Here is a 14,080-nt window from a genome sequence, read left to right as displayed (position 1 = left end):
TTTTATAGAAATATAAGAAAATGAAAAAGAGGCCACTGATACAAATCTGGAGTTTCTGATGTTTCAGAAACCATCCCCGGTTTATAGGAAATTTAAAACCTTTCATAAAAATGGCAATAAAAACTTGACCTAGTTACAGAGAAAAACTTTAGAAAGAATGCCATAAATCAGTCAAATTAGGACACCGTAACAACCAGAATATCAGCTCATCAAATACGAAAAAAATCTCAGCAGAAACTGGAAAAAGGCTGGCTAATCTGCAAAACCGCAAAACAACAGAAACAAAATTATCATTAATCTATTCTTTTACAACCAAGAAGACAAAAATTCACATGATTTAAACATTAGATTTAACCCTTCATCCACAAGATGAGTCGAGAAAAATAATCTTCAAACGAGGTTTTACTCCATAAGCCAATCTAGGATCAATTCCAGCTATATGGAACATTTTCCTATAGAATAATTAACAATTATTTAAATTCAAGAACATGTTTACAGTCGCGCAGCCATTATCGGATAGGGTGGTATTGGGCCGACACTCGTTTCGGAGGGAGCTTGCGGAGAATGTAAAGGACGAGTGCTGAGGGGAGTATCTCGGTCAGCTGTCAGTAGAATAAAAAAGAGAGTTATAAGCTAACAACAACCAAGAAGATTTTAGCCAAAAAGAACAGCCATAAAATGTGGCTTACCATGTAGTAGATGAGATCCAAAATTGGGTGATCCATAACCTCAAGGGATAGATCCAGATCAAATGCAGATAATGCCACCTATCATCAATGTAACGACTAAATGGCAATGATACATGGAATGGAGGAAAGAATATGAAACTGATCAACCAAAAGTTTATAGAATTATATAAATATAAACTTCATAAGCTCCCACCTATCATGAATCATCACTATGACATCATAAAACCACACTCTGAAATAGCTAGGCATATGACAAAATCTCCTTGGGAATAAAATGTTCACTTTCAGTGAAATGCTGTTCATAAAATGCAAGCATTAAGAACTTAAAAGGGCGCAACATGGTTGAAGAAAAGAAAATTGAAACAGAAGTGGACAAGACCCTGCAATGTGTTAATTGATTTGCATGTGCCTTTTCCCTTTATTTTCTGATGTAGACTAGGTGCAAGGCCAATTTATTGGCACCATAACATACAAGGTATCTGGATATTATAATTCTTCTACGTACATCTCTCCTTTATTACACTTCACTAATGTCTCAACCATAAGGAATAAGGTTGCCTTGCCCATTGGTTCATCTAGACACAACCAAACAACAGTACAGCGATTGTTACTAATTGGTCATCCATTTTAAATCCTGTTAACTTCTATTCTCTAGGTATATTATGCATGTTGATGTCATCAGTAACTGGCACAATTGCTTCTACTGTTCTACATATTGCTGCATTCAGTGTTAATTGCTATATCCTTTTCCAAATAAAAGTCTCATGGTTCGCAAAATGAATCTGTATGGCTTACTTGTTTTATTTCTTTTCTTTCCAAGAAAGCAGTAAACAAACATCATACTGAACTGTGAAACAGTAATGAGCATGGACTGCTTGAATAATTGAATACTCACCACAACCAACCTTATCAGGAAGCAGGTAAAACAGATAGCTGTCACAGATCCAACCTGCACCAATATTCCAGATGGACACTTAGCTTTAGTTACCTCATTGAATCAGTTTTATTCTATTTTGATAGTAGAGTTATTTCATATTGGTAGCAGATAATTAAGATGGTATGCAGTTGCACTTGAACATGACTGAGATCCTCCATCACATTAAACTAATATAAATAAATTAGACTCAACTTGCCTCAGTCTTGGCTTTTTGAGCAAGAAGCCAAAAATAAAACCTAGTTTATTTATGGATTTTTAACAATTCAAAGCTCAATGTTATCATGTGTTCAGCTTCTTCAAAGGTATGGCAAGTTGAAGTGATCCATAATTCCACCCTCACTAAACACAAAATATCACAAACTATGACAAACCGAATTCTGAATAAATAAAAGGTTATGAAGTATATAAAAGTCTTAGCACTGCGAGAGAAAATGCTAACGAAAAATACCATCAAACTAATCAGCCAACATTTTGAAACCAATTAGAAGCCCAAATAAAAGCCTTACATTTGGACATTACACAAACATGTAATATCAAGAATCTAAAATATAGAATGATGGTTTGTAGCAAGGTTTTAAGTGTCCATCGGCACGGGCCGTATCTACCGTGTCGTACCGTGCCAACAAGATACCGACACGATACAGACCCCATGTCGATGGCATAGCTCACAACCCTCTATTCTTTAAATTAGTAAGTAATTTTCTCAATAAAGTTCAAAAGATGTGATAAAAAGACACAATAAATAGTTAGAATATTTTGTTGCTAAAGAAAATAAATATTGCATGTTATTTTGTGTTGGCACACAAGAATTTTTTTGACCGGCACGCATCGGCACAGCTCGGCATGCACCTTGCCGTACCGTGCCGGCAGGTTTCCGGCACGACCCCGTGCCACGGCACTTAAATCCTTGGTTTGTAGACTTACGGAAGATCTGATGGAGTACTAAATCCCATGCATCATATAAGAAACTCAACAAATTTCGCCTATAAGACATTTTCACCGCTTTTCAAATGATACAAATGGTTCTTGGATAACAAGATCATACTAGCTGTGGCTTTCAGGAAACACAGCTGGCACATTCTAATGTTTCAATATATAATATTTTGCAGATCCTGATTAAATTTGTCTTATATTAGTTTGATTTGTCATCTAGAGTGCTATGCGAGTGATAACCAAGAAATGAGCACCTCGTGAAGCTTCTTTCTCCGCCCTTTTGATTCAATGGGGAAGCGCCTCAAAAGGAAAAATAGCCTACGGGATAACATACATCACTCAAAAAAACTCTATAAAGAACAAAAAAAAGACAGCATACGAACAAAAACAAGATAGTAAAAGATTGTTTCATACGAACGAACCTTCCTCCATATATTAAGAACCCAAGACACGCTATAAATGAGACCACTGCATCAAGAGAAAAATAAAGCATAAAGATGTACAGTTATATTATTATCATTATAAAAGTAGGTCAGGGGAACTGCAAGAATGATCAGCTTTACCTGCAATAAAGATCTTGCCGACTAGCTCAACTATACTGTTGTCATCAATCCAGAGATATATCCAAATGCCAATCTGATCAATATATGGTTCTCGTCATTGCTAGAGATTTAAGTACAGAAAAAGGGAACAATTACATCATACGCCAAGAAATTTGTACGAGGAATATTTATATAACTTGAGGGCCTATCATCTACAATATGTTTCAGTCTCTTTGGCAGATCTACAGAAAAGAAAACTAGCCATATAGGAGGTCAGAATTATTCAGAGATTATCTATGTCACCCATGAGAAGACGGGTTTCAAAGTAACATGAACTGGTTTTGCTCCAATGGAGCTTGTCAGTTTCTAAAATCACAAAATATCATCTCTCAATAAAAATGAAAAAGATCAGCATCATGTTTTAGAAATTAGGAACTACTGTTGAGAGGAGGGAAAAAAGTAAACCTGGATAGCATAAACTAGACTATTCACGGCGATGTAAGCAGCCCTTAGCTTGTCAGTAGGAAGACTCCTTGCCTGCCAATAATCTTTGAAAAAGGTCAGAATGTTGAAACACCAAATGAAAATATGACTTGACGTTGTTGTTGGACTTGCCTGATGATATATCTCAGCCCAGAATAAAACAAGTAATGTGTATGTCGAGAAAAACAACAACCCGGGAAGATCCAGTAGTGTCAAAGTAAATACCTGTTTCATTAAAGTAATTAAATTACAATTCAGTCAACTAGATCATACCACTTGAAACAAAATGTTTCTAAGATAGTCCCTGCAAGAAAGTTGATGCAACAAGCATGCAAGAACAAGGAGTAACAAATATAGATTGACATCTGCCAGTACTCTTTTAGTTGACAGAGTTTAGAGCTGTAATCTCTTCTCTTTATTAAGCAAATATAGCATGCGTAAAGAAAAATAGTTGATTCATTAATTCATAGGCATGGCTGAGGCAACAAAGCCATCATTCCATCATATAATAGAGGGTTCCCTTTCTCTAATATTTTGCTAGCTCTACCATCATATTTTCATTGTTTTCAATTGAGGTCCCACCTCCTTGAAAAAATAATTCATCTTTTAATGCAATGATATTGGGTATTGCCAAAAGCCAAATTATACAAATGTTGCAGAGATAAGTTATAGGCAATAAGGTGCTTACTTTTGTGTGGAAAAGAAAAACCTGAGTATGAAATCCAAATACAACAGCACGAACTGCAACAGAGATACGCAATTAGGAATTGTGTATACATACATACATACATATGTGTGGATATGTGTATATATGTATATATATATATGTGTGTATATATATAAATGTATGAAACTATAATGACAAACAGTTGCGAAGTTTACCTCCATTCACAACAAAGTTCATAAGATGAAAAACCTTCTGTGTCGTCCAACCAAATTCAGGAACCCGCATTTGAATTCTTATTAGTTGAATCTGAAAAGAATAAAGAAGTCCAAGATTCAACAATACACCAACCAAACTTAAAAGAAAAATAAAAGATCTATTTAAAACATCGAAATAGATCTTATCAAGATCATATCCCAAAAATAAGAAGTTGAAGCAAATCTCGTAACAGACAAGCATAGTTTAGGTAGAGGTAGCTGATTCTTGAGACTTGTCATTAGAGTAGTCTCATGAACATCATTGCAGATGCACTTAAAGGTAGAGGCCTATTGAGCCTTCAGACTTCCCCTTGCCTTGTAAATTACAATTTTTTTGTGTTCTAGGCATCATTTGAATATCACCTTCAATTTCTTCAAGAAGTGAAAAAAAGAATAACTATTTCATAATGCACTATAAAGATCATTTGGAACCAAATATTCGAAAAGGATTTCACACTTATGCTAATAGAAGAAAGAATTCTTGGTATTCAAAGGCAAACATTTAATTGTCATGCTAGAGAGCACAGAGCTAGAAAAGTTACAGAGGATATCTAACAGTTACCAGAAAAACTTCAAAACAATAATCACAATAGAACCTAAGTAATACATTAAAGCAGTAAGGCACCTACAGCAGCAAGCTAACATCAATGAAATCCCAGAAAGGTAAGAACCACAAAGATAGGGAGTCACAGGCCCAAAGTCAATAACAATTTCCACAGCTGATCATGCCAAAAGTCACCACACTGATATATAATCCAACTTCCAGACTAGGCAAAAAACACCATTAGGCTCCCAAACTGGCCAATATCCAAATACCAATCTGGCGGCTGACATAAGCAAGAAGCAGCCAAAAAAGGCAAGTGAACATACAAGGCATACCCCAGCACAAATAAGAACATCCGCCAACACATACCACAAGAAGTGGAAACCACACCTGCTCTAAACTGATAAAACGACGACAAAGAAAGGTAATCCGGTCCCAACAACTAACAAAAGTTAAAACCCTCATCCAATCTACCTACCAAAATCAACTTTATGGAGCTTTTGGGTTGAGGATGACGAAGCGATAATTCAAATATGGCCTTTTATTCTGCCAGAAGCAACAAAAAGAACCCATTTATATTTGTCAAACCATGCTATTCTAGGATAAACAAGAAATCACAGTTCCACCAAGCACAGGTAGTACAAATCCTCAGCTTATCCCCTGTTATCCCCATAATTCTTCCACCCAACCTTTATCTTTTATTGATAAGCCCAATAATTCTTTTATAAACTAAAGAAAGATGCAGTTTTGACCTTTTTTTTCCGTTACCACAAAATAACACAGCAATTAATAGCTTAGGTTTAAAAATAATATATCCTCGCCCAATTTACTCTCAAACCAAAATTGCCCCAGGGTATAATCAAACTGATTCTCCTACCAAAAAAAATACAATAAATAACTCCATTTTTCAATCGCCCCTTTCTAAAATAACCCTAAGACGTACACCAACAGCAATCTACGCACCCAATTCCTAGCCGTTTCAAAGAACTATATTAGCAACTCCATTCTTTCACCTATCAACGTCGGGATAAACCGATTAGCACCAACAAAATCGATCCTTTAGGTAAACTACAAACAATCACACCCTCAAAGATCACAAATGCTCACAAGATTTGCAGCAAAGCTAGGGCTTATTATACCAGCGCGACGGCGGAGACGAGGGCGTATGCGGCGGTGAGGAAGAAGAAGACCCCGTCCTGCCACTTCGCCGATTCATTGATCTCCGCCCACCAATCGGCGACCGATCCGAGGACGAGGATCGGCCCGGCCAACGCCGAGTTCCCTTCCGCCATGGCCGCCGCCGCCGAGCTCGTCGCCCTCATCGTCGTCGTCGATCGCTCCCCGAGCTAGGGCAAAAAGAAGACCCTAGGTAGAGAAAAAGCGAGAGAGAGGTAGAGAGGATTTTGTTTTCTTGAAGGATCCGATCGATGAGTGATGATCGTGCATGCTGAGGATGACGATGCGGGGGGAGGTGATGGACGGTGGGGATTAAGTTGAAGGTCGCTTTCTGAATGCTAATTTTTTTTTTTTATTTCTTGGTGTTAATTATTCACAGGTGGAAAGAGAGACGAAGAGAGTGGGACCCTGCTCATTTATTTTATGGATAAATGCAAACAGTACCCAAAATTTGTCCATAATTTTTTTTATTTTTTTTTATTTTTTTTTTTCCTTACAATGGCTGAATTGGAAGGGAATTCAAATTAGATCGTACTTTAGTTCTCCAGTCATATTATCTTTGTATATATTATAATGCGTTGATATTAATAATACATCAGTTTTTAATTATCTCTTACACGCAATTAATATGCTATATAAATTTATCAATACTTTAATAATTTATAAATATAATATAATGATAAGTTTGTATAAATACTTAAATAAATATTATTGCTTGGATTTATGGAAAAGCATGCGAACCGAAAGAAAATAAATAGAAACAAAATTATAATTTAGTGAAACTAATACATTTCGCACAATACGTTATAATTTATACAAATAAAATAAAATTTTTTTATTTCATATCTGCAAATAGATTTTATATTAAAGTTATAACTACAACTTTATCAGAATTAAGAGTATATTTGTTTTAGTCGAAGTCAGATTTGAAGTGGCCAAATTTTCATAAGCGAAGATCGTAAGCATTTGAACGGAATCGAAGAGATTACCTTCCGTGCAGCCTACACGATTTATACATACGGATGAGTTTTAAGCATAGGGCGAACTCGCATGAAGAGCGTGAAGTGAGATCCCGTGAAATATATATAATTTTTTGAATTTGATGGGGTATAATTTTATTTTACAAAATATCTGCAAAGATTACTGTATATTGAAATTTAATGAGGTGAACAAAATATATGTTCAATAATTTAGCGCAAGTGGCAAAGATCTTAATGATTAGTCCCCTGAGTTCCCAAGTTCAAATCTTAATTGATTGATTCACATTTTCAACTAAATTTATTTTTAAATAAAATAAACGAAGCGGTTAACACGCTATCTGAAAGTTAATAAATATTACTACCATAATGAATTGTGCTACCTAAACACTCGGGAAACATTGGGTACATTTTGCCGTCCGGCTAACTATTTTGCGTAAATGTATATTTATTCATATTTATGATGGATTAGACGATGACGATGAGGGGCGGCTTGGAACCTTATGTTGTGGGCCACAGGTGCATTTTCACTTATATATTAAAAAAACATTAAAATCATATGAGATTAGCTCAAACTATAGTTTATAATCTAAACATTTTTTTATTTTTTAAGAAAGTTTCTGTTTTGAGGAAACAATAGAGTATAGGAGGACAAAGTTTTTTTTCTTTTTTTTTTTCTTAAGAAAAGTAGTGTGCTACTTGTTTTGAAAAGAAAAAAAAACTTAACTAAAATACAAAGTAACTAAACTTTAAACTTAAAATCTTGATACAAAGTAATTTTTTATTTATTTTTAAAATCTTTTCGGTGGAGTTGTAATTGACACTTGCGAGGCATTAGAACAAATCTTTGGGGGCTTCGCCGATTTATTGCCCACCTGTTAGTTTTAAATTCTAACGGTCAAAATTTTATTACACGGTTTTTAAGGTTACTTACACATGTGCAAACCTTTTAGTTTTTTTTTTTTTTTTTTTTTAGAAATAAACTTAGCCAGAAATATTAATCAACTAGGATTTAAACTTGGGATTTCGAATACCAACCACCAAATCTTTTAGTTTGCACGTGTCAACTCAATAACTATTTTATAATAATAATAATAATAATAATAATAATAATAATAATAATAAAAAATAATCATTTGTATTTAAAACTATTGAATTTAAAGAAATAAAAACAGAAAGGTCGAATTCGAATCAAATAGAGATTTTAGTACAGACTCAACGTAACAAATTTACAAGTGGACCAGGTCAGATTAGGATAGGAGAGAAAGTCTTACAATTGGATCCCAAACCCGACCCACGAGAGAAAAGAATGTCCGGATCCAATTTAGGCTGACCCAATCCTTTATTATTTTTACATATTTTGAATTTTAGTTTTCTTTCAAAGTTTGATGATTTTGACTTAATTTAACTAAAATTATGAATTGAGTTTTGGATGATTAAATATGACAATTTTCTATTTTACATAAACAAATTATAATATGCAGCATTACGCTGTATGCATAACCGTTCGAATCGGATCAAATTCGGGCCGAGCATATGGTGATCCAAACAATACCGTAAATAATTTTATATTTTAAATAGTAGTTAGTTCTATTTTGGGGGCCAAAAAAAGTATGATCTAATTCTGGTTTCTTGGCCCAATGGGCCAGGGGTAGAGATCTTAGTACCGAGTTCACCAATGTATCAATAATAATATAGGTTATTTCAAATACTCCTCAACCTTTTAATGCTTTGTAATTGAATTATTCTAGTTACTTCAATTGAAAATTGTGTTAAAATTCATAGTTCTGTTAATAATGATGGTTAATTAATTTAGTTTTATTTGCTATTAAAGAGGTTAAAATTGTTAAGTTTGATAAATTCATCAATAAATTTGATGAAATCTTCAATTTTTTCTTTTTAAACTATAATTGAGATAATATTTTTTTTGGTGGTCGAGCTCACCTCTCGCTGAGCTGTCCTTTTCGGGCAAGGACGCTGGAACCACGTGTCACGACGCTTAGGTACCGTTTGGTTCGGATATAAACAAGAACTAACTATTACAGAGATAGATACAAGTACAAAACATTTATTGATAAATTCATCAATAAATTAATGTTTCGGTATAAAGGAGGGATAAGTATCTATCCCTATTCCTATTCCTATTCCCTAACCAAACATTGCCTTAGGTGATCGAAGAAAGGTCTTTATGGCGTTTGTTTTGTTACAGTGAAAAAAAAAAAAAGCACAAACTATATAAAACTAACCACGTATCAATAGCCAATAAAAAAATTAAATCAATAATTATTATTCACAAACAATAATATACAGCTAACTAAAATAATTAATACACTAATTACATTTTAAAATATTATAATAACTCAAAATCACCACTATTTATAAAATAACAAATAAATAAATTTATAATTAATTAATAATTAATAAATAATAAATTATTCTATTTGTTGATCCTACTTCGATGGCAGCTTTAAATCTCCGGGCAAGTGACAAATGGCTTAATGGTTGGTATCTAAGATCCCAAATTTGAATATTAATTGACTCACATTTTCAGTTAAATTTATTTTTAAATAAAATAAACGAAACGAATAGTAAGATATTTATTCTTAAAAAAAAAAAAAAAAAAAAAAAGAAAAAAAAAAGAAAGAAAAAGCTACGGGTGAAGTGATATATCACCATAAAACAAACGCCATAAAGACCTCGCCGACACGTGGTTCCGGCCTAGTAGCCCGAAAAGGAGAACTCGATCACGAGAGGTGAGCTCGACCACCAAAAAATCTTATATCTCAATTATTATTATTTTGGTGGTGTTTGTGGTATATATATATATAGGTTGTGTTGTGGCGGTGCTCTTTTTTTTCTTTTTTTTCTTTTTTTTTTTTTAATTCTCCTGCTTTCACACTATTTTCTATTGACTTAGTATTCTTTTCGTGTACGTTTGGTTCGGGTATAAGCAAAAACTAATTATTATAGAAATAGATATAAATATGAGAATAAGAAAAATAATATTTAGATGAAAATTGAATTGTTTTCGGAAATAAAAATAATTTTAGATAATTTTATATAAAAAAGATGATGATGGAGATAGCCGAGAACTACTATTTTTGGATAAAAAATTAACGTTTGGATATAAATGGGGATAATGGTCTATTCCTATTCCTATTTCCTAAACCAAACGCTGCCGAGTCAAGTCCGCTCTCTCTCTCTAAATCCCTCTCTTCTCACTATCTTTGCTGCATCTCTCTCACAGCTGCTGTGGCCTGTGATACGAGAAGGTACTAAATACTAATATTATTACAGTGATTTACAATGTTTGCATGTGAACATGATATTGCAATTGCTGTTACTTAATTGGTTTAGTTATACATACATATAGAAACGCTGCAGATGGCAGATTCTGTAGAGCCGCGGGACTCCGTCGCAGAACCGTCGGACTCCGACGCAGAATCTGAATTCTCCAGCGAGATGAAGATCTTTGTGCGGTTGGAGGCCGTCCATAGCTACGTTCTTCTGGTGGACGGCGATAACACCGTCGAATTCAGATTCACATTTCTAGCTAAGTTTATTTTTAAATAAAATAAACGAAACGAGTAGCGTGTTACCTATCTCTCAAAAAAAAAAAAAACACCGCCGAGGATGTGCTGGTCAAGTTCTTGGCAGCGACAGGGCTGGGCGGGTGCCGGAGCCGAGGCTTTATTTCAATGACTTGGAATTGGAGAAGCAGAAAACGTTGGCGGAATACGGAATCAAACTCGGCTCCGTGCTGCACCTCAAGTGCACGACGCGGGTGTTGGCACGTGCTCATGAGTATGCTTAATTGGCTAATAATTTTAATTTCGAATTGGTTTCATATTAATCAGTTTGGTTATATAATTACTTAATTAAGGCGCAGGTTTAACGAACTTACTTGTACACCTAAGGAACGAAGTATATTCTCGTTGCTGTGGTCATGAAGCTGACAAAGACAAATTGTGTTAGATCAGGGGCTTTATATACATACTCATTTCTAAAAATATATTTATAAATTATTAGAAAATTTATTAGTATTTTTCTAATAATTTTTTAAGTAGTTATGTATGTATCTCATAATAAAATTATAGGATAAAATTATTGATATTTAGACTTTCCATTAGTATGCAAAGAAGAAGATGAAAAAAAAAAAGGTCTCGGCAGGGTCGGAGGCGAGGAAGGTCCGGGGATGTGCGAATGCGCCGGACAAGCCGCCTCCTCCACTCTTTGGAAAGAGAAAGAAAAAAAGAACGAGAAAAAAAAAAAAGGAGAGAGAAAAAGGTATAAAAATATTTTGGTCAGTGTGCTGAAAAAGCAGACCGAATCTGCAAAAACGAAAAAGATGATCTGATTTTACAAAAACCCAAAATAAGTGAATTTTTTATACTAATTGACCTTTTAAATTCTAACGGTCAAATTTTATTATACGGTTTTTAAGGTTACTTACACGTGTGCAAACCTTTTAGTTTGCACGTGTCAACTCAATAACTATTTTATAATAATATATATATAATAATAATATAATATAATATATAACCATTTGTATTTAAAACTATTGAATTTAAAGAAATAAATAGTTCGGATTCGAATCAAATAGAGATGTTCGCACAGACTCAACGTAACAAATTTATAAGTGGACCAGATCGGAGCAGGATCGGAGAGAAAGTCTTACAATTGGATCCCAAACCCGACCCACGAGAGAAAAGAAAGTCCGGATCCAATTTAGGCTGACCGAATCTTTTATTATTTTTACATATTTTAAATTTTGGTTTTCTTTCAAGTTCGATGATTTTGATTTAATTTAACTAAAAATATGTATTGAGTTTTGGATGATTAAATATGACAATTTTCTATTTTACAAAAACAAATATATAATACGTAGCATGTAGCATTACGCTCTGCATGCATAACCGTTCGAATCGGATCAAATTCGGGCCGAGCATATGGTGGTGCAAACAAGACCGTAAAAAATTTTATATTTTAATTTGTAGTTGGTTCTATTTGGGGGCCAAAAAGTATGATCCAATTCTGATTGTGCTTCGAACCGGCCTATTGGCCTAATGGGCCTCGTGCACAGATCTCAGTGCCGAGTTCACCAATGTATCAATAATGTAGGTTATTTGAAATACTCCTCAATTTTTATTTTATTTTATTTTTATGAGACTCCTTTAACTTTTAATGCTCTGTAATTGAATTATTCTAGTTACTTCAATTGAAAATTGTGTTAAAATTCATAGATCTGTTGATAATGATGGTTAATTAATTTTGTTTTATTTGCTATTAAGAGGTTAAAATTGTTAGATTTGATAAAGTCATCAGTAAATTTGATGAAATCTTCGGTTTTACTTTTTAAACTAAAATTACTAAGTTATGAAATATTGGAAGTTAAAGGGGTCTGAATTAAAAAGTTTAATATTGAGGCAGCCATTTCAAAAGTAGTTTATAGCTGAGGGGGTCTTTATATATTTTACTTTTATTTAAGGTGAATAAAATAAAGTAATGATTTTTCTCAAAAAACTTTATTTTTTTTTTTAGAATAATAATTGTTCTGCATAATCTAATATGATATCACACTATATTCTGAGTTCAAATTCTATCATACCTCTAGACTTTTTTTTCAATTTAATTTATGTTCATGTTTTGAGCCTATTAAAGAAATCTCGAATTGAGAAATAATTGACATATTTTAGAATAATAATTACTTCACAAAATTTAACAAAGTAGAGCTATTTTTAAAAAAAAAAAATATTTTTTTAACAAGTTAATTTATTCGAGGGTGGCATAAAGTTCTATTACTCGCAAAAATTAGAGTCTCAAATAATCCATGTGGTTCACGTTCACGCCTCTTCGGAAACGGAGTTAAAGGATCCATCTTTATTAATTTTGACCCAATCATGATGAGGATTCGAATATTTGTTAAAATTAGCTTTCTATCATATTCAAAATAGGTATATGTTATATTTATGGGTCTAATCTGTGTTTTGTTATATAATTCATATAACTACAATTTCATTAAAATAAAAACTAGACCTAAAATGTGTACTTACATCAGATTAAAGGTTGTACATTAAAATTTTTATAATCAGATAAATATTTAATTAAAAATATTTAAAAAATAAATAAATTAGTTATTAATATTGTATAAGTAGAAGAATATACTATCTTTATTTACAATTGTATTTAACGTGTTTTTAAATTATGGAAATGATGCATTATCGCCTTATATATTAATTCATTCACTAGAAAAAAAAGAAAACGCACAAACTATATAAAATTAACCACGTATCAATAGCCAATAAAAAAAATTAAATCAATAATTATTATTCACAAACAATAATATACAGCTAACTAAAATAATTAATACACTAATTACATTTTAAAGTATTATAATAACTCAAAATCACCACTATTTATAAAATAAAAAAACTAAATTTATAATTAAAAAATAAATAATAAATAATAAATTATTCTATTTGTTGCTCCGACTACTACGATGGCAGCTTTAAGCCTCCGGGTGAAGTGACATATAACCATGACAACACAAACGCCATAAAGACCTTTCCCCGATCACCTCTGTGTCGCCGACACGTGGTTCCGATTTGGTAGCCCGAAAAGGACAACTCAGCGAGAGGTGAGCTCGACCACCAAAAAATATCTTTTATATCTTATATCAATAATAAATAATAAATTATAATAATTTTTAAACTGTGCCATCGGTATAGAGTCTGTATCATGTCGATATTTTATTTGCACTATACGACACGATGGATACGGTCCGTGCCGATTGACAGACACTTGAAATCTTATTCCACTCAATTTTTTATTGACTTAACTATTCTTCTCTCTCTCTAAATTCCCCACTTCTCACTATT

The 14,080-nt window shown here is 33.1% G+C and overlaps 1 protein-coding gene and 1 long non-coding RNA gene across 3 annotated transcripts; one reads left to right on the top strand and one right to left on the bottom strand.

The window, feature by feature from the left end:
• Positions 254-6,492, bottom strand: LOC109707746 (tobamovirus multiplication protein 1). Of its 2 annotated transcripts, XM_020229263.1 has the most exons (11): positions 6,189-6,490; positions 4,467-4,557; positions 4,273-4,325; positions 3,717-3,809; positions 3,567-3,638; positions 3,123-3,195; positions 2,982-3,027; positions 2,814-2,877; positions 1,585-1,638; positions 690-767; positions 254-602 (listed from the first exon to the last, which is right to left on the bottom strand). In XM_020229263.1, the coding sequence occupies exons 1-11, from the start codon at positions 6,369-6,371 to the stop codon at positions 510-512; spliced, it is 900 nt and encodes a 299-aa protein (XP_020084852.1). In that variant the 5' UTR covers positions 6,372-6,490; the 3' UTR covers positions 254-509. The 2 variants fall into 2 exon arrangements, with proteins under 2 accessions (XP_020084852.1, XP_020084853.1); XM_020229264.1 differs by lacking the exon at positions 254-602 and having other exon boundaries at positions 703-785; positions 6,189-6,492.
• Positions 10,384-11,055, top strand: LOC109708061. Its single transcript, XR_002215644.1, has 2 exons — positions 10,384-10,474; positions 10,576-11,055. It is a non-coding gene; the product is annotated as an uncharacterized LOC109708061 (long non-coding RNA).

The sequence above is a fragment of the Ananas comosus genome, linkage group 3 (assembly GCF_001540865.1).
Source record: "Ananas comosus cultivar F153 linkage group 3, ASM154086v1, whole genome shotgun sequence".
NCBI classification, from domain to species: domain Eukaryota; kingdom Viridiplantae; phylum Streptophyta; class Magnoliopsida; order Poales; family Bromeliaceae; genus Ananas; species Ananas comosus.
This window is presented reverse-complemented; position numbering and strand designations above follow the sequence as displayed.

Coding starts and splice junctions, on each gene's coding strand:
- LOC109707746 (XM_020229263.1), bottom strand. CDS start 6,371: ATGAGGGCGACGAGCTCGGCGGCGGCGGCCATGGCGGAAGGGAACTCG. Junction 3,028..3,122: donor CGGCAAGATCTTTATTGCAG/GTAAAGCTGATC, acceptor CTCTTGATGCAG/TGGTCTCATTTATAGCGTGT. Junction 603..689: donor TGGATCTCATCTACTACATG/GTAAGCCACATT, acceptor TTCTACTGACAG/CTGACCGAGATACTCCCCTC.